Here is a 26,460-nt window from a genome sequence, read left to right as displayed (position 1 = left end):
TATTTTGTGCCAGAGCCTATGCTAGACCTTCAGGACTTTTGGTATTTTCTCCGCTTTTCTTTCATAATCATTTGAAAACCATCCAGTTCCTAAGGTTAAATAACTTGACAAACTCCCAAAGTCCATGCCCTTTTTTCTTCACCATACCCTAATGCCGTTCCCTTGAGAAGAAGCTCATAATTGAGTGGGAAACACAGAAGTTTTTTTTATTAGAAGTGGGAGTGAGGGGAGTGGGACTGAGCAGGTGGTGGCCCTGGGAGAGGGTCCCAAGGAGCAGAGGTTGGGGATGTCTCAGTGAAGAGGGGCAGATCATGAATAGAAGCCCCACCCCCAGCTGGGGGCTCTTGGGTTCGGCCAAGCGCTGGGCTAAAATGTGGAAACTGGGCATTGACAAAGTACATAGGGATGTGGGCAATTCGGCCTGTGGACCAGCACTGCAGAAAGGAGAAAGAAAAGTCTTATCGGGCTGGGCTCAGGCCATGTGGCAGAGCCACACAGCAGCCAAGGCCCTCAGCTCCTCCATCTCACTCCTGAAAACCCCCGCAGCCTGGCCTACTCACCACACTGAGCAAAGCCCCTTTGTTGAAGGAAGGATGGAAAGTGATGCTCTGGGCCTGGGCTCCTGGCTCTCCCTGGATAATGCCACTAGGGGGAGAAGAAACAATAAGCAGGCAACTAGTGGCAGAGGTGGGATGTGGGTTTAGTGAGGGAAGGCTGGTGAGCCCAGATCTAATGGCCTGCCCAGCACTTACCAAGGAAGTAGCTCAAACACAGGACTGTTGCGAGTGCGAAAAAGAAGGATGACTGGTTTACCATCCTGGACCCGGGGATTTCCTGTAAGAAATGTATGCAGGAAGGAATCTAGAGGCCGAATCCCAGGGCAGGGGCAGAGAACTGCAGCCAGGGCATGGACACTCTGGTAAGGTGGCTAGGGCCTGAGCATAGTCCCTCCTCCCCACCTCTTACCTTTCATGAGCACAGCCAGACGCTCCCCACTGGGGTCCCAGACCATGGAGTGAGCCTCTCCCCCAAGTCTGTGGGTCAGAACAGTAGGTTGGGGGGGAGGGGGGCGCTCGGCACGATCTCTCACATTCCACTGCCTCTCCCCCCTCACCCACTCAGCTCACCTTTCCTCTCCATGTGGTGTCTGTACTGTTGTCTCAGACAGATCTGCCACAATCGTTGCTGATTTTGCACCTCCAACACGCCCCTTTCCCTCACCTGTAGATAAGGGCAGAGGCTCTTAAGTACAGGAAACGGGCATCTGACTTGTCCCCTGCCTCCTCTCCATCACAAGCATCAACACCTCTCACCTCCCAAGCTGCTTTACTTCCCTTATCCTTCAGAGTAGCACATTCCAGAGGGTTCTTGCCTCCCTCTGACTATCCCAGAGATGGTCTGCACTCTGAAGTGTTTCCCCCAACTCACCACAACGTTCTGGGAATGATAAGGAGTAAATCAGTGGTTCCCCCAATACAGTGAACAGCAGCCGATTTCCATTTGGGCTCCAGCAGCCTGTCTGGGATCAGGAAGCAAAAGGCAAGGAAAGGGTGGTCTATAGGGTAATATAAGAGGAAAAGAAGTAGAGGGGGTGGGGAGATAAGCTTGGGGAACCAGGGCCCAACTCCTCCCCAGCTTCTTTGAAACTCACTTGACATCGCCCTGATAGAGTGGGCCACCTCTCACAAGTCCACATCTGGGCCTCCCAGACTCTGCACCAGAGAGAAGCAAATCACAGCTTAGGACCTCTGGTTCCAAAATTTAAACTTCACTCCCTCCGTCAGTCCTGGGGTCAGGTCAAAGAATAGGAATGAGGCCAAAACCGGTTTGGCTCAGTGGACAGAGCATCGGTCTGCGGACTGAAAGGTCCCAGGTTCAATTCCGGTCAAGGGCATGTACATTGGTTGCAGGCACATCCCCGGTAGGGGGTGTGCAGGAGGCAGCTGGTCGATGTTTCTCTCATCGATGTTTCTAGCTCTCTATCTCCCTCCATTCCTCTCTGTAAAAAAATCAATAAAAACATATTAAAAAAAAAAATAGGAATGAGGACAGAAGGTCCTTCCTGCTTCAAGTTCCAGGAGCCAAGTGCCTTTCTCCAGGTCATTCTTGTCCTCCCTCTGTCCTCCTCCCACTCACCGAAAGACAGCTGAAGGAGTGGAAGCCAGGACTTTGCTGCCATCTGGGGACCAGAGCAGGTTGGTAACGCCACCTCCCCGAAACCAGGGAAGGGGAACACAGGTCTCTGTTGAGACATCCCATACCTAGGAGAGTGGGGTCAAGAGAGTAGACAGGAAACTGAAGCACCCCTATCATCTCACAGGGGCTCCCCTCTTTAAGGTACAAAGAACCAGAAAGGGAGGGAGCAGGAAAGGGGCTGTTAAAACAGGAGGAAATATGCCCTAGCCAGTTGCTCAGTGGTTAGAGCGTTGGCCTGTAGACTGAAGAGTCACAGGTCGATTCTGGTCAAGGGCACAAGGACACATACTGCAGTTGCAGGCTTGGTCCCCAGCCCTGATCGGGGCAAGAGCAGGAGGCAACCAATCGATGTGTCTCACATCGATGTTTCTCTGTCTCCCCTACCACCCCCTTCCACTCTAATAGAGTAAACATCCTCGGGTGAGGATTAACCAAAAAAAAGGAGGAAAAATAAGTTTTATGTTTACCATCTGAGTCTGGATGATGCAGCTCCTTCCCTAGGTAAGTTTAAGACTGGATGGACAATTATCCCTCTCCTTCCTAAAGGACATTGCCCACCACTAGGCAAAGAAGGCTCTTTCCTCAACCTGAGGAGTGGCTGCAATGACCAAAAGCATGGGGACCAACCTACCAAGATAGCAGCATCCACAGGTGAAGCTGAGAGGAGCCGCCCCCCACTGGGGGCCCAGGCCAAGCTGGTGACAGGTGTGTGCCCAGGGTGCGAGAGCACTTGGGCACAGCCAGAAGAGGGTCTGCCAAGAGGAAATAGGGTATGAAGTCAGAAGACATGAAGAAAGCCCCTGATTTTATTTCCTTGCCTCCTCCTGATAAAATTTCCAAATCCCAATGGCCCCTCGGAGCTCAAATCCAGGTTGGAGAAATGAATAAGGATTGTGCAAGTTAAAGATAAAAATAAGGAAGGAAAGGCAATGTCACCACCAGTAGGTCCGTAGAGGAAAATGGGTAAAAGGGAGTAAGCTTTCACTATAGTCCTCAAGGAGAAATAAAACTTTCTGACCAGTAAAGCTAGAATTGGTAAGCTGGGGAGATGTCATGCTCCACCAGAGAAGACAGCCCTCTTCCCACAGGACCATCTTGCCAGGGGCCTAGTATAAATTGTTCTCTCACCAGCCCTAACCGGTTTTGCTCAGTGGATAGAGCGTCGGCCTGCGGACTGAAGGGTGCCAGGTTTGATTCCAGTCAAGGGCATGTACCTTGGTTGCAGGCGCATCCCCGGTAGAGGGTGTGCAGAAGGCAGCTTATCAATGTTTCTAACTTTCTATCCCTCTCCCTTCCTCTCTGTAAGAAATCAATAAAATATATTTAAAAAAAAAATTTTTTTTTAAATTCTTCTCTCGCCAGAATCATCTGCCACTCCCCAGAACTCATCCTGTGCTGCAAAACCTGTGTTTTTGCCTTTCCTTATAAGAATCAGTCTCCTGCCCTAACCGGTTTGGCTCAGTGGATAGAGTGGCGGACTGAAGGGTCCCAGGTTCAATTCTGGTCGAAGGCATACGCCCAAGGTTTCGGGCTCAATCCCTAGTAGGGAGCGTGCAGGAGGCAGCCAATCAATGATTCTTCTCATCATTGATGTTTCTCTCTCTCCCTTTTCCTCCCTTTCTGAAATCAATAAAAACATTTTTTTAAAAAAAACCAGCCTCCCTCCTCTGCTCCTGCATTGTTTTCTGCTTGCCATAAAAATGCTGCCTAGGGGGGGTGGGGGTAAAGGGGAGAGATCAACCAAAGGACTTGTGTGCATGCATATGAGCCTAACCAGTGGTTAAGGACAACATGGGGGTGGGGGCATGCATGGGGAGAGGTGTGGGATGGGAATGGGGGGATGAGGACAAATATGTAATACCTTAATCAATAAAGAAATTTTTAAAAAAATGCTGCCTAGGGGTTGGCCTCCAACACTAGGCTGGGAACTACTTGAGGGCACCACTGTGTCTTAGCTTTGCATCTCCAGAGCCACATATTTGACCCGACAGGTACAGGCCACTGCCTGATTTAGGGCCACCCTCTCGCTTTTCCACTTAACTATAACCACTTTTAGCTCCAATGAGGTCTTCTTAGGCCACTGATCTACAACTTATGCTTTAACATTACAGTAAATCATAGTTACCTTTCCAGTTCATAGAGACCTATCTTATTTTTTTCGGTAGCTCCCCTGTATTCTACTGAACAAATAACCATAATTTATTTAGGCATGGGCATTTCAGTTTTGCATCAGTTTTTTTTTTTTTTTTTTAATGTTTTTTACTGATTTTTAAAGAGAGAGACAAACATAAATAATGAGCCCCAGCTGCTCTAAGTGGATAAGCGTCGGCCTGTGTACTGAAGGGTCCAGGGTTTGATTCCAGTCAAGGGCACATACCTCGGTTGTAGGCTCCCAGCCCTGGTTGAGTGCATGTGTTGGAGGCAACCAACTGATGCATCTCTCTCACATTGGTGTTTCTCTCTGTCTCTCCCTCTCCCTTCCACTCTCTCTAAGAAAAATATCAATGGAAAAAATAACCCCGGGTCCTAACCGGTTTGGCTCAGTGGATAGAGCGTCGGCCTGTGGAAGGGTCCCAGGTTCTATTCCGGTCAAGGGCATGTACCTTGGTTTCAGGCACATCCCCAGTAGGGGAGTGTGCAGGAAGCAGCTGATGGATGTTTCTCTCTCATTGATGTTTCTAACTCTCTATCCTTCTCCCTTCCTCTCTGTAAAATAAATCAATAAAATATATATTTTTAAAAATATCCTCAGGTAAGGATTAATAAAATAAATAAATAATGAGAGTGAATCATTGCTCAGCTGCCTCCTGCATGCCCCACACTGGGGATCGAGCCCTCCACCCAGGTATGTGCCCTGACCAGGAATCGAACTGTGACCTCCTGGTTCATAGGTCAACGCCCAACCGGTTGGGCAGTTTCTTAGTTTTGACAAATGTAACATGGAAATATATTTAAAATGGGGAAACTGCATGATGGATATATCAAAACTCTCCACTATCTTTGTTACAAATCTAATCATCGCCCTAGCTGATTTAGCTCAATGGATAGAGCATCGGCCGGCGGACTGAAGGGATCAATGATTCCCTCTCGTCACTGATGTTTCTGTTTCTCTCTCTCTCTCCCTCTCCCTTCCTCTCTGAAATCAATTTTTTTTAATTAAATAAATAAATAAAATTATGCCAAAATAAAGTTTATTAAAAGTAAAAAATTAATCAGAAGGATTTCCTACTTTTTCTATGATCTGAATTAAATAGCATGGAGATGATCTTTCTTTGACAATTAGCTAAAACTCTAATAAAACCATGTCAGCCTGGCATCTTTTTAGTGGTAGAGCTCATCCCTTTTAATTTCTTCAACAATCCACTTCAGTAGTTTATATTTTGCTAGAAAAGTGAACATTTCCTTTAGACTTTCAAATCTCTTAGTCTAAACGTGTATATAACATTCTTTAATAACTCCATTTTCTTCCATATCTGTGGTTATCTCTCCATTCCCATTCTGGAAATAGCATATGTACTTTGATTTTCTTTTACCTCAACAAGGCTGACCAAAAGGTTTTTTTCTTTATTCATAATTTAAAGAACCAGTTTCTGGTTTTATACTAGTTAATTCTCCTGGGGATTATTTTTCATTGGTTTCAATTTATATCCATATTAACTCCCTTCCCACCTTCCTTTAAACCTGTATCTGACAGTCTTCTAAAAGACAGTCTTTCCACTCCTTAATTCATAGATAGATACTTCCCAGAATCCCAGAAGCCCCTACTTCTGTCCCTTTCTCTAGATTAAAGTATTTAGCACCTCCACCTTGACCTTAGGCCTACTTCTCCCGTGGGAACTACTGTGAGGACAAAGAACTTCTCTTTTGAGACCTCCTCACTACACCTAGCAGGGCCACAGCCTTTAGGCCATGGTAAGACAGCGTGGGACTCACCTGGTAGACAAGGAGGTGGGGTCCAGGGTCCAGATGAGAATGCAGCTCTGGCAGGCCACAGCCAAGACAGAGGCACTGAGGGGCTTCCAGGCCAGAGCTGCCACATTTCGCTGCAGCCGGTGCTTCAGAGAGGGGACTATAGTGCTGCAATTAAAGGGTTGGAGACCAAGTCCAAACAGGAACACTCAGGCTCAGAGGAACTGAGTACAGTTGAGAGGCAAATCTACAGAGAAGAAAGCTCGTTACCCAGGGCTGGGGTATTGTGGGACAGGATAAGATAAAGGTTCTATCAGGATGGAGGACACATCCAGTTCTAGAAGGAGCCCTGTGGACCAGGCCCAGGAACTGCAGGGCTCTCCTGAGACCAGGGCGGGAGACGGAAGTGGAGACTAAACCACGGAGACCGAAGAGTCAGAGCCTGCCCAGAAGGCCCCGCATACCTGTTAACATTATACACTCGGATCGAATCATCTAGCAGGGCCACCGCAAACTTGTTGGTGTGGGGGTGCCATGCAAAGACCCGCAAGCAGCAGCTGGACCTGGGGCAGGAATGAGCATGAAGAGTCCAAATCTATACCTATCCTTACCCCAACCCAGAAGTTCAGATTCCTTTTCACTAAGGACATGATTGTTTTTTACTTTTTGTTTTATTTATTTTTTTAAATATACTTTATTGACTTTTTACAGAGAGGAAGGGAGAGGGATAGAGAGCTAGAAACATCGATGAGAGAGAAACATCGATCAGCTGCCTCCTGCACACCCCCTACTGGGGATGTGCCCGCAACCAAGGCACATGCCCTTGACCGGAATCAAACCTGGGACCCTTGAGTCCGCAGGCCGACGCTCTATCCACTGAGCCAAACCAGTTAGGGCTTGTTTTATTTTCTGAGGGGAGGTAGAAGGAGTGAGAACGTGGGAGGCAGTCAGGAAAGGGGTGGGAGGAATCTGTGCATAGACTTCCCTCTCCCCAAAAGAAGCCGCAAGTTTCAGGACTTCCTTCCTACCAAAGCCTCAGAGCTTGCACACTCACCAATTTGTGACTTGGGCAAATTCAGCAATCAGATCTTCACTCCTGAGCTGTAAGATCAAATCGGATCAAGGATGCACTGGGACAAAAGGAGCTAATCCCCATAATGTTCCCACTGGACCACACCCACCTTCTGCAGGTTTCCCACCCCACCCCGCCCTTAAGGAAATGGAGAGGGGGGTGGGAGTGGGAAGGGCCAGGGGAGAAAGCTAAACTTACAGACAGGTGTGGGAACAGGGACCCATGGAGGGAGGAGGCCCATCGACAGAGTGCCAGGGCCCAACTGGACGCAGTCTTCACCCACTCAAACACTGTGGGGTTGAGAAAACAGCTCTGATGAAACCATTCACAGGGCTCTAACTGGGCACCCTCTTAGGTGAGGGATGAGCACTCCCCAGGTCCTTCTATCGAATAAGTGTTTCTGGACACCCACTCTGGGATATGCGGGGTAGGTAGAGGGGAGAAGTAAAGATGGCAGCAGTGTAGATAACTGGCCAGGGAAAACAGGGCTAAAGGGAAAGGGGCTGGGCCAACAGGTACCAAGATGAGTTAGGGAGACTGAAGGGGTGATGCCAATAGCAAAACTAGAGAGGGCTGGAGGGAGAAATACTTACCCTCCTCCTCCGAGTTAGCAATTTCATTCAGCACCCCAAACAGGCCCATATCACGCCTGACGAAAAGAGGAAGCTGTGAGTCAGAATACTCTGATCTCTTCAGTCTACCTTCTACAAATGTCATTCATTCACTCAATAAACATGTATTACAAATAAGAGAATTCACGTTTATTGAGTGGCAACTATGTGCCATGCACTTTATACATTGTTCTTTCATTTAACTATCACACTAAACTGAGCATTCTGCACATTTTACCAATTAGGCAACTAAGGCTCAGATGCCTTTCAGGGCCTTGTGAGCCAGGCAAGGAATAAAGACTAGCCCTACGTCAGTGAATGGAGAGCCATGGGAGGATTATTCAGCAGAGGCATTTTAGAAAGATCAGTCTGGCTGCAGATTAGAGGGGGTGTTTGGCAGACAAGTGAACACCCAGGTGTGGAGCATCAATTGCAAGTCCAGCCCAGGACACCAACATCTAAGGGACATCAGGAAGAGAAGCAGCAGCTGGAGAGGCAGAAAGTGAGAAAGGGCCCAGGACTGAATAACTTTCAGACAATGAATTGATATTTAACTTCACTCACATACAAAGAGACATGCAAATTAAACCATACTGTAATACCAAATATTGAAGTTTTTTTGTGTGTTTTTTTTAAATATATTTTTATTGATTTCAGAGAGGAAGAGAGAGGGAGAGATAGAAACATCAATGATGAGAGAGAATCATTGATTGGCTGCCTCCTGCACGCCCCCTAGTGGGAATTGAGCCCACAACCCGGGCATGTGCCCTTGACCAGAATCAAACCGGGGACCCTTCAGTCCGAAGGCCAATGCTCTATTCACTAAGCCAAACCAGCTAGGGCCCAAATACTAAAGTTTGACAGCACTCTCGTACACTGCTGGTAGGACTATAAATATGAACAATTTCTTTTATTTTCTTTGACATTTTTTCTTTTCTTTTTTTAAAATATGTTTTTATTGATTTCAGAGAGGAAGGCAGGAGAGGGAGATAGAAACATCAATGATGACAGAGAATCATGGATCAGCTGCCTCCTGCATGCCCCACACTAGGTAGGGATCAAGCCTGCAACCCTGGCATGTGCCCTGACCGGGAAGTGAACCTGGGACCCTTCAGTAAACAGGCCGACACTCTATCCACTGAGCCAAACAGGCTAGGGCCAGAGGATATTTTGTTCATTGTTTTTTGGGGTTTTTTTAGAAAGAATGGAAGGGAGGGAGAGAGAGAAGAGAAACATCGATGCAAGAGGCACACCAACTGGTTGTCTCCCACACTCGCACCCCAGTGCCTGGACTAGGGCTGGGGCTCAAGCCTGCAACCTGCAACGGAGGTACATGCCCTTGACCGGAATCGAACCTCGCCCAAGCTGACTCTCTAACCACTGATCCAACCCGGCTAGGGCTACGTATGCACAATTTCAAAGGAGGACTATTTGACAACAGCACATGAAATTACAAATGAACATACCCTTTGATACCAGCTACTTCATTTGTAGGAATTCACTCTACAAATGACAATGATAATGGCTAACTCTTGAGGGGATTCATACGGGCCAGGCATTGTTCTCTAAGTGTCTTACCTCTACTAACTCATTTAATCATCACTACAACCTTGTGAGACAGGTGCCATTTTACAGATGAAGAAACTGAGGGACAGAGAGAATAAGTAATCTGCCCAAGGTCACACAGCTCGAAGTGGCACAGCCAGGAAATTAATCCAGGCAGTATGGCTCCACTCCTACATATGCAAAATGAATGACCTAGGCACAAGATTATTCACTGCAATCTTATAGCCAACCTTGCTGAGTAGGGAGCAGGCTCACATAATCAAATCAGAAAGCAAGGCAAGTCATTAGAGCTGAAACGGAAAAACTGTTGCACAGCCTTGAGTACTACAATGAGGATTGAGAGCCTAGCAGCGGAGGCAGAGGGGTGGTGACCTCATCATCTCCAGGAGACCCTTTGCCATGTCTCACCAAATATTGATGCATCTCTTCCACACTTGCTCCCGATGATGGATGAAAACAGTTCTTGTGCCATGGTCCAGCCTCCCAGGGTTCTTCAGGGGGTCCTTGGACAGGTTTAGGACAGGAAAATTGATCCACTATAGCCCAGAAATGAGAGGTTGACAATGAGTCAGTCTCTTTCCCAGATCTCTGCTGAACTCCCTGCCATCTCTGACCCATGGCTGGACTAAGGGTAAGAGGCTCCAGAGACCCATTTCCCATTTCCACAAATACAACACTTGAAAAACCGGAAAACAGCTCTTAGCTCCCTTATCTGTAAAACTACAATAAAATTTCATAGGGTTGTTGTGATGATTCAATCTTATAATATTTGTGAACACCTAACTCAGAGCCTCCTTCTTACAGAGTAAACGCTCAATAAATGACCTTTTTTTCTTCTTCTTCCTTTTCCTTCCCAGGAACACCACGGGGAAAAAACAAAAACTCTCCAAGTTGTGCTTTCCCAGTTCTCCCAGATACTGACCCCACCTTTTCAGTACTTCTCCTGCACCCTCACATCCCCTAGGTTTGCCCTCACATTCTCTCCACTCTCTCTAGGCCTGCCCCACAGCTTCTCAGCACCCCTCATCCTCCAATCCTAGCCCTAGAATACATCCTGCTCTTCTATTCTTCTCCAGCCCGGGCCAGGCAGTTTCCAGTCGGCCAATGTGAGGACTTGCAACCCCAACCCCGCCCCCACCGCACAGCCTCGGGTCCCTGGTTCTCCCTGACTCCGCCCCCAGCCTGTAGGTCCCCTCCCTCCTCGCCCCGGCCACCTGGCCCCGGAAGTCAGGAGGAGGATTCTCATAGCTGTTGCCTGTCACCAGCTCGTTATTGTGCTCGTATAGGGTGACTTGGCCCCTAGGCGGAGGCGGAGGGAACAACCCTAGGGAGCACATCAGGCCGGTCCTGAAGACGTCCGGAATCGGCAAACTCGCGAATGCAGCGCCTCTCTTAGTTCCCGGGCTAGATTCGGATGCGTACGGGTAGCCGCCTGGGACAAACAGCGAAGTAAAGCTCAACGGAAGTGAAGAGAATAACGAAGAAAAAGGACGCTTGCGCAGTCGGGAGTGGGTGGGCGGGGGGATAGACTTCTAGCGCTTCCTCGCGCGCCGCCTAGCGGCTGGAGGGAAAACGGCGTGGACACGTCCGCAGGGCCAATCCCTAGTTGGGAGGTTTTTGGGTTTTTTTCCTGTGGGGCTGCTGTTTTTCCCAGTTCCGAATTCCCAAATACAGTCTCCCCATTCTCTCGGCGCTTGGAAAGCCCCAAATAAGCCACGTTCAGGGAAGTACCTCATTTAACCCTCCCAGGACTGTGAGTCGCACCGAGGAAGACACAGACGGTCACGTGGGCTGGAAAGCCTCCAGGAGAAGGAAAGTCATGGAGAGCGAGAGTGTTGGCTTCCAGAACCTAGGCCCCACAGGGCTAGGCGTCCTGGAAGGAAAGGGGGAACAGTTGAAAAACAGTAAAATTTCCTGAGCATTTATTATAAGCGCTTGTATAATCTTTACAACAACCCCATGAGGAGAACAAGACACTGAGAAATCTGACATAAAAATATCAAAAACAGGCATTCTAACTTCAGAATAAAAGTGAAATTGCTCTTATTCTATCTAACTCCAAGGAGTCTAATGCAGAATAGGGGCTCCTCGGCTTACAGCTACATGACCTTTGGAAAAATCATTGAATTCTTTAAGCCTCCGCTTCCTCACTTGCAGTGTCCTAATTATTTCATGTGGTTGTTTCCCATTCAAAATGGAAATGAAGCCATTTAATAAATTATAAACTGCTAAACAGAGATCATTAGCCATAATTGTCATGGACTAAACGACTTAGGCATTGGTTCATTCATTTAACAAATGTTAATGAGCACATTCCAAGGACCATGCTCTGGGGACAGAGGAATTTTTTTTAAATATGTTTTTATTGATAGAGGAAGGGAGAGGGAGAGAGACATAGAAACATCAATGATGAGAGAGAATCATTGATCGGCTGCCTCCTGCACGACCCCTAGTGGGGATTGAGCCTGCAACCCGGGCATATTGCCTTGACCAGAATCGAACCCAGGACCTTTCAGTCCTCAGGCTGATGCTCTATCCACTGAGCCAAACCGGCTAGGACGGGACAGAGACATTTTTGAGGCACAATCCTCACTCCTAAGAACTGCTCATCTCATGGTAGGTTCTAGGGCGCATTATAGTTTAGCATTCTTAGATTCTGTATCTGCTGCTCCTTTCTACCAAGAGTTATTCCCAGGTCAGAAAACAACGACTCTAGAATGTTAATGGCCATAGGACTCATCTGAGGATCTTGCCAAAATGCAGATTCTGAGTGGACCTGTGAAGCTAAATTTCCAAAAAGCTCCCAGGTGATACCGCACAGAACAATTTTGCAAGATCCATTCACTGTAGCCTGGGAAGTCCCAGAAGGTTTAAAGAGCATCATGTAAAAACCCTTTGGGGAACTAGCTGGGGAAATTCTCCTTGGGAAGGGGGAGCAGGACGGGTTCGGAGGTAGAGGGAGTCTGTGACAGATTAGTGGAAAGCGCTGAGAACCCACCACAAAGATTTTGTTTTGCCTCAGGCGTGACACCATCCAACCCAAAGATACCCCCAAGAAGTTACTATGGCCTCGGCCTGCAACTCACACCTCCCTTTGATGAAGCCTGATTTTCACCAAGAGGCTGTGTTATAATTAGTGGGTGGGTGCTTGCCTCTTAGCCCGTGATGGGAACTGGAAGGAGGAACTGGGCTCTGTGTATTCACATGCCGACACCGCCTTCCCCGTGCTCCTTATTGAAGGTTCCTAGAATGGTTTCCACAACTTGCAGATTCTAGGGAGACTGGAGCGCAGGCCTAGCGCACTCCCCACTAACTCCGCCAGGAGGGGGCGCGACCGCCCCGGCGACGCAGCGACGGTGACCCACAGCCCCGGGGGCAGGGAGAGCTTAGCGGGAGGTCGCCACCAACCCCCTACGACCTGGGCGGGAAACCGAGGCAGCGCCCGGGCCGCTGCCCGAGACTTCTGACATGGGCCCCCCACTTTGGGAGGCAGCACGGGAGCCGGGGCGCTTGGAGCTCGGCCCGCCGCCCCTTCCCGGCGACCCGGCCGGGGCCGGTAACCAGGCGCACATGGCCCTCCCAACCCTGTTTGTCCTGGCGGCGCGCCGCCGCTGTTTGAGGCGGTTTTTATCTCCCAGAAACCAGCAAAACCCCAAGCGGAGTCTAGGGAAGATGAAAGGGGCCGAGGGGCTGGGGAGGGGAGGACCGCGGGGCTGCGGCGGGCTGGAGCTGGCACCGGACAGGCGGAGCCCGGGAGGCGAGCGGGCCAGGCCCTGGGGGGTCTCCGAGCGGGCGGGGGCGCGAGTCCGGGGTCCCCTCCAGGTCTCCTCTCGCGGGCCAGCGTCCAGCGTCCCCCGCCTGTAGCCGCCCCCCGGGCCCCCCCCCCCCCCCAGACATCCTCGGAACGCGGATTTCTTCAAAGCGTCTTTGAAGACGCGCCGGAGGGCAGGAGATTTCGCACCTGGCGGAGGGCGGCCGAGTGGGGAGGGGGCTGGCACCCCGAGACCGCCCGGCTCGCCGCCTCGGACCCGCCGCCCCCGGCCCCACACCTCCTCCCGCCCGCCACCTCTGGCGCCTCCACGCGGCTCCCGAGCCCGCGAGAGGGACCGTGGGCTGGGGCGCCCTCGCAGTCGGGCCCGGGGGCGCGGCCCGAGAGCCCCCTCGGTCCAGCAGGGGAGCCCTAGGGGGTGAGGGCCGCACAAAGCCCTATTGTGGCCGGGGGCCGGCCGCCACAGACTGGCTTTTGTTCCTCCGCTAACTCCGCGGCGGGCACGACTGATTGCGGCCGGGACGGGGCGGGTTACGTGCCAGGCCGGGCGCCCGCGGGAGCCGCCCCCGGTAGGTCTGGGGCCGCGCGTGAGGCCGCGCTGCGCCGGCGCCCGCGGGGCGGCTGTTGGGCCGGGCCCGCCCGGGGCCTGCAGGGTCCGAGAAGGAGCAGGGAAGAAACCTCTCCGCCTCCCAACTCTGCAGAGAGCTTTACGCGGAGAGGTTTCCTCCTAAAACCTCTGAACTCGCTGGAGAGCTGGCGGACGGAGCTTCTCCCGCGGGCATAATGTGCAAACCAGCTCCATAGGACGCAGTCCCCAGTTTGCCAAAGAAAAATCCTGTGGCTCACCCTTTTCCCTTCCAATTCCCCTTTTCTCACCAGGACAAAGTTTAAAATCGAACTTTTATTTATTAAATTAAAAAAAAAAAAGAAAAGACTCCATGAGGGCACGATCCCTTCCCTTCCATTTTATTACCCTCTCCCCAAGCTCCAGCGGCTTTAACCCTTTAACCGGGGGCCTTGAGGGAGCAGGAGATAGAAAAGGAGGATCCAAAGTCACAGGAAAGGTATTCAAAGGCACGAAGCGGCTTTAAAGTCACTGGAGGTGGAGGTGGGAGCATCGAAAGTCCCAAGTTGGGGGCCTATGGACGCACCCAAATCAGCTTAGGGACCTGTGTCCTCCTAGCTCTATAACTTCTCTTTCATGGCTTCTAGGCACCAGCCTTGTTCACAGAGTAGGCACTCAATAAATACTTGATTTATTTTAATCTGATCCCAGAGAAAACCTTCCCCACCTATTCTTCAGGAGGGGCACCTCCAAACCAATGTCCTCCTGTTAGGTGGGCTTCTCCAATGAGCCTGTCTAAAATGGCAGCTGTAAATTCTCCATAACCATGGCAACGAGGGATTAGCCTGATGGGGTCATGGTGTCAGGGGAGGAGAAGTGGAAGAACTGGTTCTGGGTTTGAGGAAGCTGGGGTAATTCCAGTCCCCCTCCCCCCTCCATAGGACTTGAAGTTTCACAGCTTCTGGCTGGGGGTGGGAATATTAGGGATCCCTTAATTGAGAGATACCCCATCACTCTTGAACAGATCAAGCTAACCAATCCTATTAGCAGATTCCATTAAAAGAGAAACCCCTTTAACTGAGACCCTGATGATAGAAATTCTATTAACAAGATCTCTACTAACACTTCTTCTATACAGAGATGCATTTGGCTAAAATTTCCGTAGCAGAAATGGACCTCCTCCCCCCTCCCCAGCTCACTCTACCTGACCTATCATCATAACTTAGATAAATAGAATTATTATTATTATTCATTTCTCTTGGAACATAGGGGTTAAATATACAGGCCTGGGGGCAGCCTCCCTGACCCTGGGGTCACCCCATCTTTGGGATCAGATCCCCACTGGTCTGCCCCCCTTTTGATACCCTGCTCCCTGCCAGGTCACTAACCCCAATCCCCCTAACTCTGGTCCCTAATGAAGAGGCCACCAGGGGGCAATAAATTATCATCATCATCATCATCGTTATCATCATTGTGTTTGTAAAAAGGAAGAACGCTCTGGAGCAGGGACAGCAGTGGAGTAAGAACTTGGGGAGGCTGGAGCCTGGAAGCAAAGGGATAGTGGTAAATAAGCTTGGGAAGCAGAAAGGGTGGGTGTCAAGGCGTTAATAAGGTAGAGAAATAAAGTGTTGGGAGTCCACGTGGAAGGAAAGTGAGTTGGTGTGGTAAGAGCAGAAGAGAGAGAAGCTGTGAGCAAGGGCGAGAGAGGAGTTTAGGAAGCCAGAGAACAGAAATCGGGCACAAGGTGAGGGCCTAAGATGAGCGTTTATGGGATGGGCTTATGGCAAGGGAAAGAGGGGAGCTGAGGAGGCATGCAGGGAGATGCCCAGGCTCAGAGTAGCCTGGGAGAGATGGAGAGCGCCCCAAAGGGCAGCATGCATTGGGGCAAAGGAGCGAGGGGCAAGCAGTGGTCCACGGGGCCAGGAGAGGCTGGCAAGCAGCCCTGGGGCTGGAGACCCCCGCCCAGCTCAGATCTCCAGCAGGTTGCTCTGCTCCGGGCTGCCTTCAGGGGCTTTTTCTGGGGGTGCCGGAGAGGCTGAAGGTCGGGGTGTCTGATTGGCCTCCTCTTCCCCCACGCTGCGGCCCTCCCCCAGCTCCTTGGAGCCGCTGGGTGGGGGCCCTGGGCCTGGCTCGCCGTGGGTGCGTTGGTGTTTGCTCAGGTGGTCGCTCCGGGTAAAGCGCTTGGAGCAGAGCAGGCAGGTGAACTTTTTCTCCCGGGTGTGAGTGCGCACGTGGCGCTCCAGCTCGTCCGAACGGGTGAACCTCTTGCCACAGAAGAGCCAATTGCAGACGAAGGGCCTCTCGCCCGTGTGCCAGCGTAAGTGCGCCTTCAGGTGCGAGGCCTTGCCGTACACCTTGCCACAGCCGGGGATGTGGCAGCTGTGGATGGGCTTCTTCCGCAGCCCCGCTGCTGCGGCCCCCAGGCGCTCTATCTCCTGGCAGTTAGGGCAGTCACAGGAGGAGCGCCCCGCCCCACTGCCCCCATATCCACCACTGCCCCCTGTGCCTGTGCCACGAGGGGTTTTGGCTCCACCGCTCCCCTCCAGCTGCCCACTGTTGCCCACTGCCTTGGATTTATAGACATCTTGGGGTAAGACATGCTGAGGCCCTGGTTGCAGAAGGTGAGGAGCTGGGTAGGGGGCTGGATTAAGGGGGGCAAAGTCGGCTGGGTAGGTGGGTAGCTGGGGGTTCAATGGAGGCTGAGCAGGGCCTGTGGGCAATGTCCCTTGCAGCCCATCACCCTGGCCCTGCCCGCCTCCTAGCCAGTTGCCCCCAGCGTGCATGTCCCACCACGGTGTAGGAGCATTGCCTGGGCCTGGTGAGATGCCTGCGTGGATGCCTGCCTTGTACCAGGAGCCATAGGGGTGTGCCATGTCCAGAGAGGTGTAGACACTAGGCAGGCAGTCAGAAGAAGTGTGTCCCTTGGGCACTAGCAGCCCAGGATCCTGGGTGCCTGTGGGCCCAGGGAAAGAGTGAGAAAAGGGAGGGTAGTCATTGGCATAGCCCGAGGTGGGTGCTGGAGGACTGCCTGCAGGTGAGAGGAGCCCATTGGTGCTTGAAAAGGGGGCTGGGTAGGCATCCCCCATGGCTTTTGGAGCTGAGAGGTCACTGCCCACAGAGTAGGGTTTCTTCGTGCCTGCTTTGCCCAGTGTTGTTGAGTCCCGCAGAGGGCTGGAGCCGCCAAATTTGCTGCACGCCGCCGTCAGCATGGCCAGGGGACTGGAGCCATAGTGAGCTTCCTCCTGGGGAGACATGGAAGCACTGCTTAGGGGAGAGGAGGAGAATACAGAGAGATGGTCAACCAGGATTTCAACCTCGACACAAGGAGAGGAGACGGAGGGTCAGGGAAGGGTTGGGGAGAATGGGGAAGGAGCGGTAAGAGGAGGGGCCAGCGAGGACTGGGCCCCAGGACAGAGCTCAGGTGGCATTGTGGCAGGAAAGCAGAAGCCAAGACTACAGCTTAACACCCAACGGAGGAGGCAAGAAGCGGGGCTCACTGTGATGTAGCTGGGGGTATGCAAAGGCCTCAGAGAAACAGGAGGCGCCTCTTAAAGAGCCCGGAGAAGAGCTGCCACACCTGGATGAGGTAAGAATTAGGGATCCTGATCCCTGGGAGTGGTCTGGAGCAGGGGCCATAGTCAGGGACTTGGAGAGGGAAGATGAGGCTCAAAGAGCAGCCTGGGAAGGAGGAAAAATATTAGGGGACTGCAGTTACCCCCATTCCAGATTTTCCCAGCATTACCCCGTATTTCACTTCCTGTCTCCACTTCAGCTCCTGACTAAGGCAGTGGCCCAGGCTGGTCTCCCCAAGGCCTTGTCCTCATGTCCCTGGTAAGGAATCTCTTGGCAGGGACTCTGGGCCTTGGGAGCAAGAGGAAGCGATGGCTGAGACACTGAGACATTGAGAGGGAACAGGGCTGCCGCCAAGCCAAGACTGTGGCTGAGGCAAGAATGTCTTTCAAGCGGGCAGTGGGCACCTCCTGCTTCGTGGAGCCAGCCGGTACCCCTTTTGTGGGGTGGAAGAGCTTGAAGTCCTCATGGCCCTCCAGGGTAAGAAATTGGGGTGGCTATGATAGTGGCTCACAGCCACACCCCTCCATGCCTCAGTGTCCCCTAACACGTAGCCCAAGTAGCTGGTCTCTCTGCACCCTTCCAGCACAGTGAGTGAAGAAAGCCATGCAGATGTGGGGCACGAGGGTCTCTGAGAATGCCCTTAATGCCCCTCCTGCTGTTGCTACCAGACTAGTCCTCCCTCAGGAGCCTGGTACTCCTCCCCGGGACTGCCTGGGAGGAGGTGCCCTCCAGAATTCCCGGGTGGCATAGATAGGCATCCATTACTGAGAATCCCACCAAAAAAAAAAAAAAGAGATGTCCTCAAACGCTGACCCTGGACAGTTCCCTGACTGGGATCCTCAAAAGCCAATGGACTTGGTGCCTTCAGTAAAGCTGAGAAAGAACCCAGGAGCCCAGGGTTCCCAGACCTGCCTGCCAGCCTGTTGTGTGTGAGTGATACCAATCCTCAAGGTAGGTCTAGGGTCTTGGGGTTGCAGTGAAGGGCGTGTGCAGTCAACACTCCTGCACTGCTCCCCAAGTGCAAACCTGATGCTCCCGCCCAATTGCCCCATGGACATGGACTCCCAAATCTGAGGCACCAGCACCTTCCTCAAATCTGGCCAAGATGAAAGCCCGGTGCTTCCCAGCCAGGGTTCCTCCGGAGCCTCTGATGGCCCAAGCAGAGGGTGGGCTGAGGCGGGGTAGCAGCTGGGGCAGGAGCAGGGTCCCAGCAGAAAGGGAGAGAGAAACATGGAGTAGGACGGGGAGAGGCAGAGACCCAGAGACACGGGAGCCAAGCCCCCAGCACAGGGTGAGGAGATTATGTAAAAGCCCCCAGAGGTGGGGGCAGGGAAACAGAGGGGGAAACTGGCAATGGGGACAGAAACCCAACAGAGCAGAAAGGTGGAAAGACAAAAGGGAGGGAGCTGGAGGAAACCAGTATAAACAAAGAGAGGTGGTGGAAAGAGACTGGGCTAGGAAGGCAAAGGAAAACAGAAGGGAAAAGGAGGAAGAGAAAGGGGGAGGAGGAGGGGAAGGAAGAAAGCAGATTTCCTACCTAAGAAAACCACCACGGTGCTGGGCCCCAAAACACCCCCAGACCAGGCCGCTTCTCCCGCCTTCTCCCCCTGACTGCCCCCTCCCCCTCTGCCCAGCCCGGGCCGGCTCCGTTGGTTTCCCTGCGGTCGGTTTATTTTTAAAAACGCCGACGCCGTCCCCCGCCCGGCCCTCACACTGTGGCCACAGGGGCCTCAGCCAAGCCCAGGGACCCCACCCAGCTGTGGGGAGGGGAGGAGGGGTGAAAGAAGGCAAGCAGCCCCAGGCCAACAGGAGACCCCAGCCCTGGGGAGCGGAGGCCCTCAGGGGCCCTGGAGGCAAGGAAAAGGGAGTGAGACCTCAGGCCCACTCAGACTGTTCTAGAAGCCAAGCCCTGGGCCCCTGGCAGTGTTTAACCACAGACTCAGTTTCCTTCTCTGGCTGCTTGCGCTCTCCTGAGAACTGGGGAGAGGGTCCTGGTGAGGGGTTCTACACGTGAGCCCCCATACCTAATCAAATGCATTACCTTCTCGGGACCCGGGAGTCTTACCTTCCAATTGTTTTCACGCCCACCTTCTCCCACCCACTAGTCCTTAAAACAGCAACACAAAGCGGACTTCAAGTAAGGGTCGGGGGGCCTCTGAAGGAGGGACAAGAGGAGCTGTCCCAGCTCTCTCCCCCAGATGTGCGGCTGGGAAGGTGTTCCCAGCCAGGCTGACCTGCCACTGGAATATTGGCTCACGGTGTCTCTGAGGACTGACTGGCCATCGGTTCTGAGCACCCAAGGTCCCAGTTTCCAGTTGTCCACTTTTTCAACCTCCTCCCAAGTTGTTTCGTTCTCCCAACTTCCAGTTCTCCATCTCCACCTGGCCCTGACCGCCATACTCCCCTCCTGCCTGTTCTCCCGCATCTCACTCAGCCCAGGGGAGCGTCCCATCAAGCAGCAACTGCGTCCCTGTCTGAACCCCACGTACTTCCCACTGTCCAAGATCCCACCCATACCAGGCTGAGGGCTCCCTGGTGGTGGTGGCTGCGGAGAAGGGGAAGGAAAGTGGAGGACCCAGGTGCCCCAAAATTGGTAAAAGACACAGAGGGACTGGAATGCCTTTATGTTGGAACATCTCCAGCTCACAGGGAGTGAGGGACACGCCTCTTGCCAAGTGCTATCCCAGTCTGGTGTCTTTCCAGCAGGCCTTTGGGTCCCTTTCCCCCAGGCACCAGTGCCACGCTGGCAACTCTGGGGTGACGCCCACGCCCACTGACACTGCCCCTGCCTTGGGTGGACCCAGGATTTCCATGCACCTTAGTCCTCCTGCTTCCTCAAGACCAACCAGTGTTTCAATGATGGCTCAATATAGAGTCTAGTGGAGAGATGACAGGGAGAGCAGTCTGCCCCCATTGCAACACTTGGGACTCCTGACTGGGTAAGAGTACTGACAAGGGACATGGTGTCCACCCCATGGGCTTGTATGTCATTCCCTCAAATTCAGTCGCAAACTGTCTCTCAGCCTTACACATACCCCATTCCCCACCTGGACTAACAAATATGTCCCAGCTTACACACACACACACACACACACACACACACACACACACCTGTGCTCTCAAAAAGCCAGCCACGCATGCAGTCCTGCTTTACATTCTAACACTTACACTCAGGCCAATGAACACAGGCATTAAGACTCCGGTGCCATCTCACACACACCGCTCCTGCAGGCTGAATGAGTTGGCTTCCTGTTTGGCCCATCACCCCTGGGACCTGAGCTAGGGCACAGGAAATAGCCATGGGGGCTCCTGAGGTGCCCAGGAATATGGAAGATTCAAGGCCACGTAAGGAGATCGACTTTAAGGGAGGGCTCTCCGGCTACAAATTCCCGTGGAGGGACCCAGACCGCGGGTCAGAGATGGTGACAGAGAAACCGAGTCAGAGACCCAGAAGCCGAGAAAACTCAGGACGTTATAAAACAGGCTCTGAATTGCTGAGTCCCCCTTTCCAACTATGTGCCATGACTCCTTCAGGAGCCCTGGTAGAATCAGTGATTTCTCAAGACCCCGAAATCCTGACCCCCATGGCACCCTAGATCCCTCCCTTCCTAGTGCCAGAGGAAAGAGATGCTGGGGTCCCAGCCTGGAGGGGAAGTGGCCCAGTCCGCCCTGGAGCCTCCCACTCCCAAAATAGAGCTGAGTTTGTCTTTGGCTGAAAGCTAAATATTTGTGAGCTGGGCAGGCGGCCTCAGACCCTGGCCCTCCTCCTTGGTTCCTCTCAGGCCTGGGCCCAGTTCCTCTGGTCAGCCCCCGCTCAGGCACGGAGGCACAGTCTGCCCTTCTCCCTTCTCTCCTAGCCCACCTCCTCTCCTATACACGCCAGCCCAGAGGCCCGGCCCCTTCCCACCTACAAACCAGACAAGACACTGCTCAGGCTGAGTTCCAGGAGACAGGACCCCCAAGGAACTATACCCAATTGCCACTCTGTGCCCGCTCAACCAGTCCTATCACCTTCTCTTTCTCCCCGTGTGTGCTACCAGCTTACCTATCTCCCACCCTTCTTTCCCCACCCGTCCCCTCCAATAGCTCCTTTCTCCATCCCCTTTGCATTCCTCAGAGTTGGTGTGCTTGGTTGACCATAGGGGTCCTGCCTTCTTTTTGCCTAATCTCCTCTCCTCTTCCTTAGACTGCTCTCTGACCCCTGGTCCTGCTCTCCTCCCCTCCTTTCTCCTGTCCCCTTCTCCCCCTCCTCTAACCCCACTCCTCTCTCCTCATCAGAGGGACCCTTGAAAGTGACAAGCACCACAGCAACTGTCTGAGTGAGTTGGGAGGTGGGGGGCGGGCGGGGAGGGAGGAGGACCATTGAGATTGGGGCTGGTGTCCTGGGAGGGAGAGGGGGCAGTTACCTCAAGCAGGGAGGACGCCATCCTGAGGCTGGGGAACGGGTCCCAAGGAGCCAGGCAGATGGAGAGAGCCGAGCCGGAGAAAGAAGGAGAGGGAGAGGGAGGGAGAATGGGAGAATGGGAGAGAAGAGATCTAAAGTTAGAAGGGACTGGGGGGGTGGGAGTGGGGGGGCTGCTCTCTGTCTGTAGGGATCCACCCTCTAATTACAGCTTTCCCAGAGGAGAAGGCTCCGGATCCAATGAGCAGGGCGAGAGAGGGAGGCAGAGGGTCCAAATTTCCTGCTCCATTTGCTGAGCTCCCCAAAGAAGGGATCTGGGCGGGAGAGGAGAAAGGGCTCCCAGGGAAGGGGTGGAAGCCGGAGGGGGATAAGGACATGGGCAAGTAGTCAGGGCGTCCTGGGGGCTGCTGAGGAGAAGGGTTGAAAGGTTGGTGGGCCCAGGTGTCCTACACCCCTGCCCCCAGCAATCCCATGGGCATCTATGGGAACCCCTCCCAGCACGCCCCAGTGTCAGATACCTGGGGGATCTGGGGCTGGGTGTCCTGGGTCTCTCCTCTCTGGAGGTCTGGCAGTGGGAGTGCAGGCAGTAGGTGGCCTGAGGGTCCTGGGAGGGCTCGGCTCCTCTCCCAGGCCAGCTCCACTCCTGCTCCCACTTGGGCTCCAATCCTACAATCCTACTGACTCCAGCGTCCTGGCTGCTGCTCGGCTGCTGCTCGGCTGCTACTCCTGCTGCTGAGGCTGCTGCTGCTGCTGCTGCCGCTGAGGGAAGGAACAGGAGGGAAAAGGAACAAACCCCAAACCACTAATTAGAGATCCAGGGGGGGGATGGGGGATTGGGGACGACACTCACACTGAGAGACTGGAACACACAGCATACACACTCATGGACAAACATAGGATGATACATGCACACGTACACAGAGTGTTACCCACAGGGACACAGCCACTGTCATGAATGAACACAGACAAACTCACACACAAATGAGCTCAGTGACATGGCTGGAGGCACACACACCACATACACACCCGAGTTGACCACAGAGATGCTTGTTTCCCCAGTCACCCACCTCTAGATCAGGAGGGCAGTGTGTCTGTGCATGTGTGTGTACATGCATGTGTGTGTGTGTGTGTGTGTGTGTGTGCATGTGTATTATGAAAGACAGGAGGGAGAACTGTGGGGTGAAGGCTTCTGCTGCCCAGGCTTTTAGGATCACTGAGGTAGGTTCCAGAGCAAGGCCTGGAGGAAGGGACAGAGAGTGGGGGAGGGCTTGGCACAGGCTTGGGGATTCCCCAGTCTTCTTCCCAATGCCCCCTAGGAAGTGGCACCTAGGCCCACCTCGCTCTATGGAGCAGAACCTGGATATTCTGGTTCTGGGGAAATTAAGGCAGGCAGGAAGGAGAGTGGGAGTAGAAGGTCATTGGGTCAACTCATCCATGCTCAAGCCTAGCCCCTTTGGATTAAGCCCCCAAAAGGTGTGTCCTTCCTAGCCTCCATTATTCCTTGCCAGTTCCCCTCCCCAGGTCCCTCCTGGCCACACACCAAATCATCCTTTGATGGGTAGTTCTCATGAGTGATCACGCTTTCCTGGGAGGGAGCTCCTGGTTCCCTTTCCCATTGCCATGCATCAGTTCCCTCTGCAGCAGGAAGAACTGAAGTTAGAGTTTAGGCAGGACTTCTTATCAAAATGGGGAAGAAGAGAAGGAAGGTTGGGAGAGGGAAACCAAAAAGTCTGTTAACTGAAACCTGGATCCTGAGGTAAGTTTGTGGGAGAGAGAGGATGAGGCAGCCAAGTAGTAGAACCAGCATCTCTCCCGTGTAGGGGCCCAGCCAGCTGGGGTTGTTTTACAAGTTATTCACCAACACACCCCTCTCCCCCATCCCAGCCCTGCCCATCAGAGGAATGGAGCTCTGTCCTTCCCTCCCCACTCCCCCAACCCCCAACACACTTCCCTCACTTTCTCTTCCGGATTGCCCACTTCCTTGCCCCTTTTGCTCTCCCAGCTCTCCAAGGAAATGGTGGAGAGGGAGACGGAGCTGGTGGAAGTCCAGGGAGCTTGACCAGCAGGCAGGATCAAAGTTCAGGGTAGGGACCCAGGAGTTGTAGATTCCAGCCCAATGATTTGATTTCCCCCAAGGAACACTGTGGGCCCAACTTTTGGGGAGAGGTGTAGGGAACCAGGGTGGCTGCCAGACAGACAAGAAGCAAAAGAAGAAACTCAGAAAGACAGAGAGACACACAGAGCAAATGAAACAATCCGAAAGAATCAGAAGAGATACTATGCGCTATAGCAGAGAGAGAGAAAAAAAGAAAACAGAGGACCAGGTACATGGATTCAAAACACAGAGAGCAGGAAAAAATCTAAGAAGGAAAAGAAACTGGCCCAGAGGAACAAAGATGAGGAGACAATGGCTTCAAGAAAGGGCAGGACAAGGGAAATAGCCGGAGGCCTGGTCAGGCACCCAGGAGGCAGGAGGGTTAAAGCAGCCAGGCAGGTGGGGGGGCGGGGATGGAGTATAAATAGCGCATAATTGTGTTCCATGATTACACGGGCCACCCCACCCAGTCTGCCCAAGAGGAAGTGCCCGTGGTGGGGTGTCCCGTGACCTCGCAGTCTCCCCCTGGTGGGGGGGCATCTGAGCCTGTTGTGCCAGATGGCATTCTGCTCCCCCTACACACACACACACACACACACACACACACACACACACACTCTCAGAAGCTGGTAAGAAGATGGGGAAGCTTTGGAGAAATTACTGCACCAGTAGCAAAAAAGCTCAAGTCCAGTTGGTGAGGCAGGCAACTGAGGCAGAGGAGAAAAGTCTAGACTCAGGAGAAGAAATGGCAGGTGGGAGAGGCATTAGGCTCTAACTAAATTGGGGGGAAAAGGAAGAGAGTGGAGGGCAAAAAGAGGAATGAGGAAAGGATGGAAAAAGGTGCAGGGTTGGGGAGAAGATTTGGGGGACAAGGAGGGTGAACCTTCTCTACTTCCTTTTTGGGGACCTTAAGCCTTAATCCTATCTGGGAAGGAGCAGTAGTGCCAGGGAAGAAAGAGGAAGGAAGGAGCAGTGTCCCCAGGAAGTTATGAGCCAGGGCCCATCTCAGGGGCCAGTCCCTGGACACAGGGTCCCCTCCCAAGATTTGTCCCAAAGCCAGGCAGAGGGGCTTGCCTGAAGCCCCCAGCTGCCTCCCTCAGGACCCTGGGTTCCAATTTCCACACCCTTTTAAAAGATAGTTCTGCAGCCCAACTGAGGCCCAGATATTCCTGGGTCCAGAAGATATTCCTGGGTCCAGATTCCCAACCCCCTCTCAGTGCCCCCAAGGGCAGGGGGGGGGGGCAGCAACTGGGAGCCCTGACCAAGGACCTGCCTCCACCCTCCCAGGCCTCCCTCAGCCCAGCCTCCCAGGGGGTGGGGCAGCCTAGGCAGAGGCGCCATGTGGCAGGGGCGGGTAGAGGCTGCGGCTCTGGTCCTTCCAGTATAAACCCCCTAGGCATCTGGTTTCTATCCACCACCCCCCACCACCACCCTGGGGGCCCCTCAGCCTCCGCCCATGGCCACCCAGACACTGAGCTCCCAGAGATGGACGCCCCTGAAGGAAGGGGTGGGACGGTGTCTTTCTGATCTTTCAACCCCAGGACTGGGCTGAACCACAGGGACCACTCCCTTCCCGCCCTCCCCTAGGAGAAGCAGAGTGGGATTTCTAGGTTAGAGGAGGTTGAATCTGGAACCTGCCTCACGCCTCTTTAGCCCTTTTTGGAATGGTCAGTGGGGATGGAGAGAGAGTTTAAACTGGTGAGAGTGGGAGGCTGCTAGCCCCTTACTTCTCAAAGAAGCTGCTCCCTTCCACACTGCCCTCTGCCCACCTCCTAGGCTGGGCTCCTCTGAGAACCCTAACCCAAGGGGACTCCTAGCCCTCCCTTTGTGCTTATTGTAGGTTTGGCTTCCCTAGATCGAATCCCCAGTGAGCAGGGAACAGAGCCCCTGAAATAAAGATGGACATGTCCTCTAATATAGATCTAATGAGTGACACACCCAGATATACACTTGCACACACGCTGAATGATGAAAATACATATGCTCTGCAGATGCCCAAATTGACACACACACATATGTATGTATATGTGTGTGTGTATATATGTTTGTGTGTGTATATACGTGTGTGCCTTAACCCCCAATCACAAAAATGCACACACCAGTGTACATATACATGCAGAGAGACTCACAGACATCTAGAATACACACACACACACACACACACACACACGGACTCACACAAACTCACATCACACAACAGTTTCAATATGGTAAATGTCCCATACATACACACATACACATGGGTCTATCATCACAATCTTACAGCTCTAGAGATCCCTGCACTCTCCTAGAGGGGATTTAGGAACCCCCTTTTCCTACAAGAATCTATAGATAAGGGTGGTGTTGGGGGCACTGCCAGTCCTACAACTGCGTCCTACAACTCCTACTAGTGTGGGAACCTCCAGTGTACCTTCAGGGGATTCACTGATCTTATACCCCCACCCCATGTCCACCAGAGTTCCAAGACCCAGATGGCCCCAGCAAACTCCCTGGCCCTGGGGAACCCCGGCATTCCCATCCCCACCTAGACCCCCCCACCCCATTCTGCGGCCCCGCTGACTCATCTCTCCCTCTGTGGAGCTCCCCAACCACAGGGGCCTGGAAGAGAAGCTTGGAAAGTTGCGCTCATGTCCCCGGCCCCTGGTCTGGCCACTAACCCCCCCTCCCCCGCCCTGCCATGCACCCAGGCCTAGCCCTTGTCT

At 53.0% G+C, this 26,460-nt stretch overlaps 2 protein-coding genes across 3 annotated transcripts; both read right to left on the bottom strand.

The window, feature by feature from the left end:
• Positions 1 to 192: 192 nt before the first annotated feature.
• On the bottom strand, positions 193 to 11,214 carry AAAS (aladin WD repeat nucleoporin). Of its 2 annotated transcripts, XM_028144463.2 has the most exons (17): positions 11,086 to 11,214; positions 10,569 to 10,786; positions 9,763 to 9,890; positions 7,771 to 7,826; positions 7,376 to 7,467; positions 7,160 to 7,206; positions 6,570 to 6,668; positions 6,130 to 6,273; positions 2,828 to 2,948; positions 2,137 to 2,261; positions 1,652 to 1,712; positions 1,429 to 1,519; positions 1,128 to 1,221; positions 967 to 1,034; positions 753 to 834; positions 561 to 645; positions 193 to 434 (listed from the first exon to the last, which is right to left on the bottom strand). In XM_028144463.2, the coding sequence occupies exons 2-17, from the start codon at positions 10,689 to 10,691 to the stop codon at positions 210 to 212; spliced, it is 1,641 nt and encodes a 546-aa protein (XP_028000264.2). In that variant the 5' UTR covers positions 10,692 to 10,786; positions 11,086 to 11,214; the 3' UTR covers positions 193 to 209. The 2 variants fall into 2 exon arrangements, with proteins under 2 accessions (XP_028000264.2, XP_008138972.2); XM_008140750.3 differs by lacking the exon at positions 11,086 to 11,214 and having other exon boundaries at positions 10,569 to 10,804.
• Positions 11,215 to 15,655: 4,441 nt separating this feature from the next.
• On the bottom strand, positions 15,656 to 21,688 carry SP7 (Sp7 transcription factor). The gene is given in 4 exon segments (XM_054718443.1): positions 15,656 to 16,930; positions 17,431 to 17,484; positions 17,487 to 17,549; positions 21,668 to 21,688. Coding segments are annotated over 4 exon segments (1,413 nt in total).
• Between the last annotated feature and the right edge of the window lie 4,772 nt (positions 21,689 to 26,460).

The sequence above is a fragment of the Eptesicus fuscus genome, chromosome 7 (genome assembly GCF_027574615.1).
Source record: "Eptesicus fuscus isolate TK198812 chromosome 7, DD_ASM_mEF_20220401, whole genome shotgun sequence".
Classification (NCBI taxonomy): domain Eukaryota; kingdom Metazoa; phylum Chordata; class Mammalia; order Chiroptera; family Vespertilionidae; genus Eptesicus; species Eptesicus fuscus.
Note: the sequence above shows the minus strand (reverse complement) of the source record. Positions and strands in the feature narration are given on the sequence as shown.

Bases quoted from the DNA above. Each gene is read 5' to 3' on its own strand.
- AAAS (XM_028144463.2), bottom strand. From the start codon at position 10,691: ATGTGCTCCCTAGGGTTGTTCCCTCCGCCTCCGCCTAGGGGCCAAGTC. The intron at 6,274-6,569 runs GTATGCGGGGCC...CTTTAATTGCAG, and splicing joins CGAGTGTATAATGTTAACAG to CACTATAGTCCCCTCTCTGA. The intron at 435-560 runs GTGAGTAGGCCA...TCCTTTCTGCAG, and splicing joins AAGGGGCTTTGCTCAGTGTG to TGCTGGTCCACAGGCCGAAT.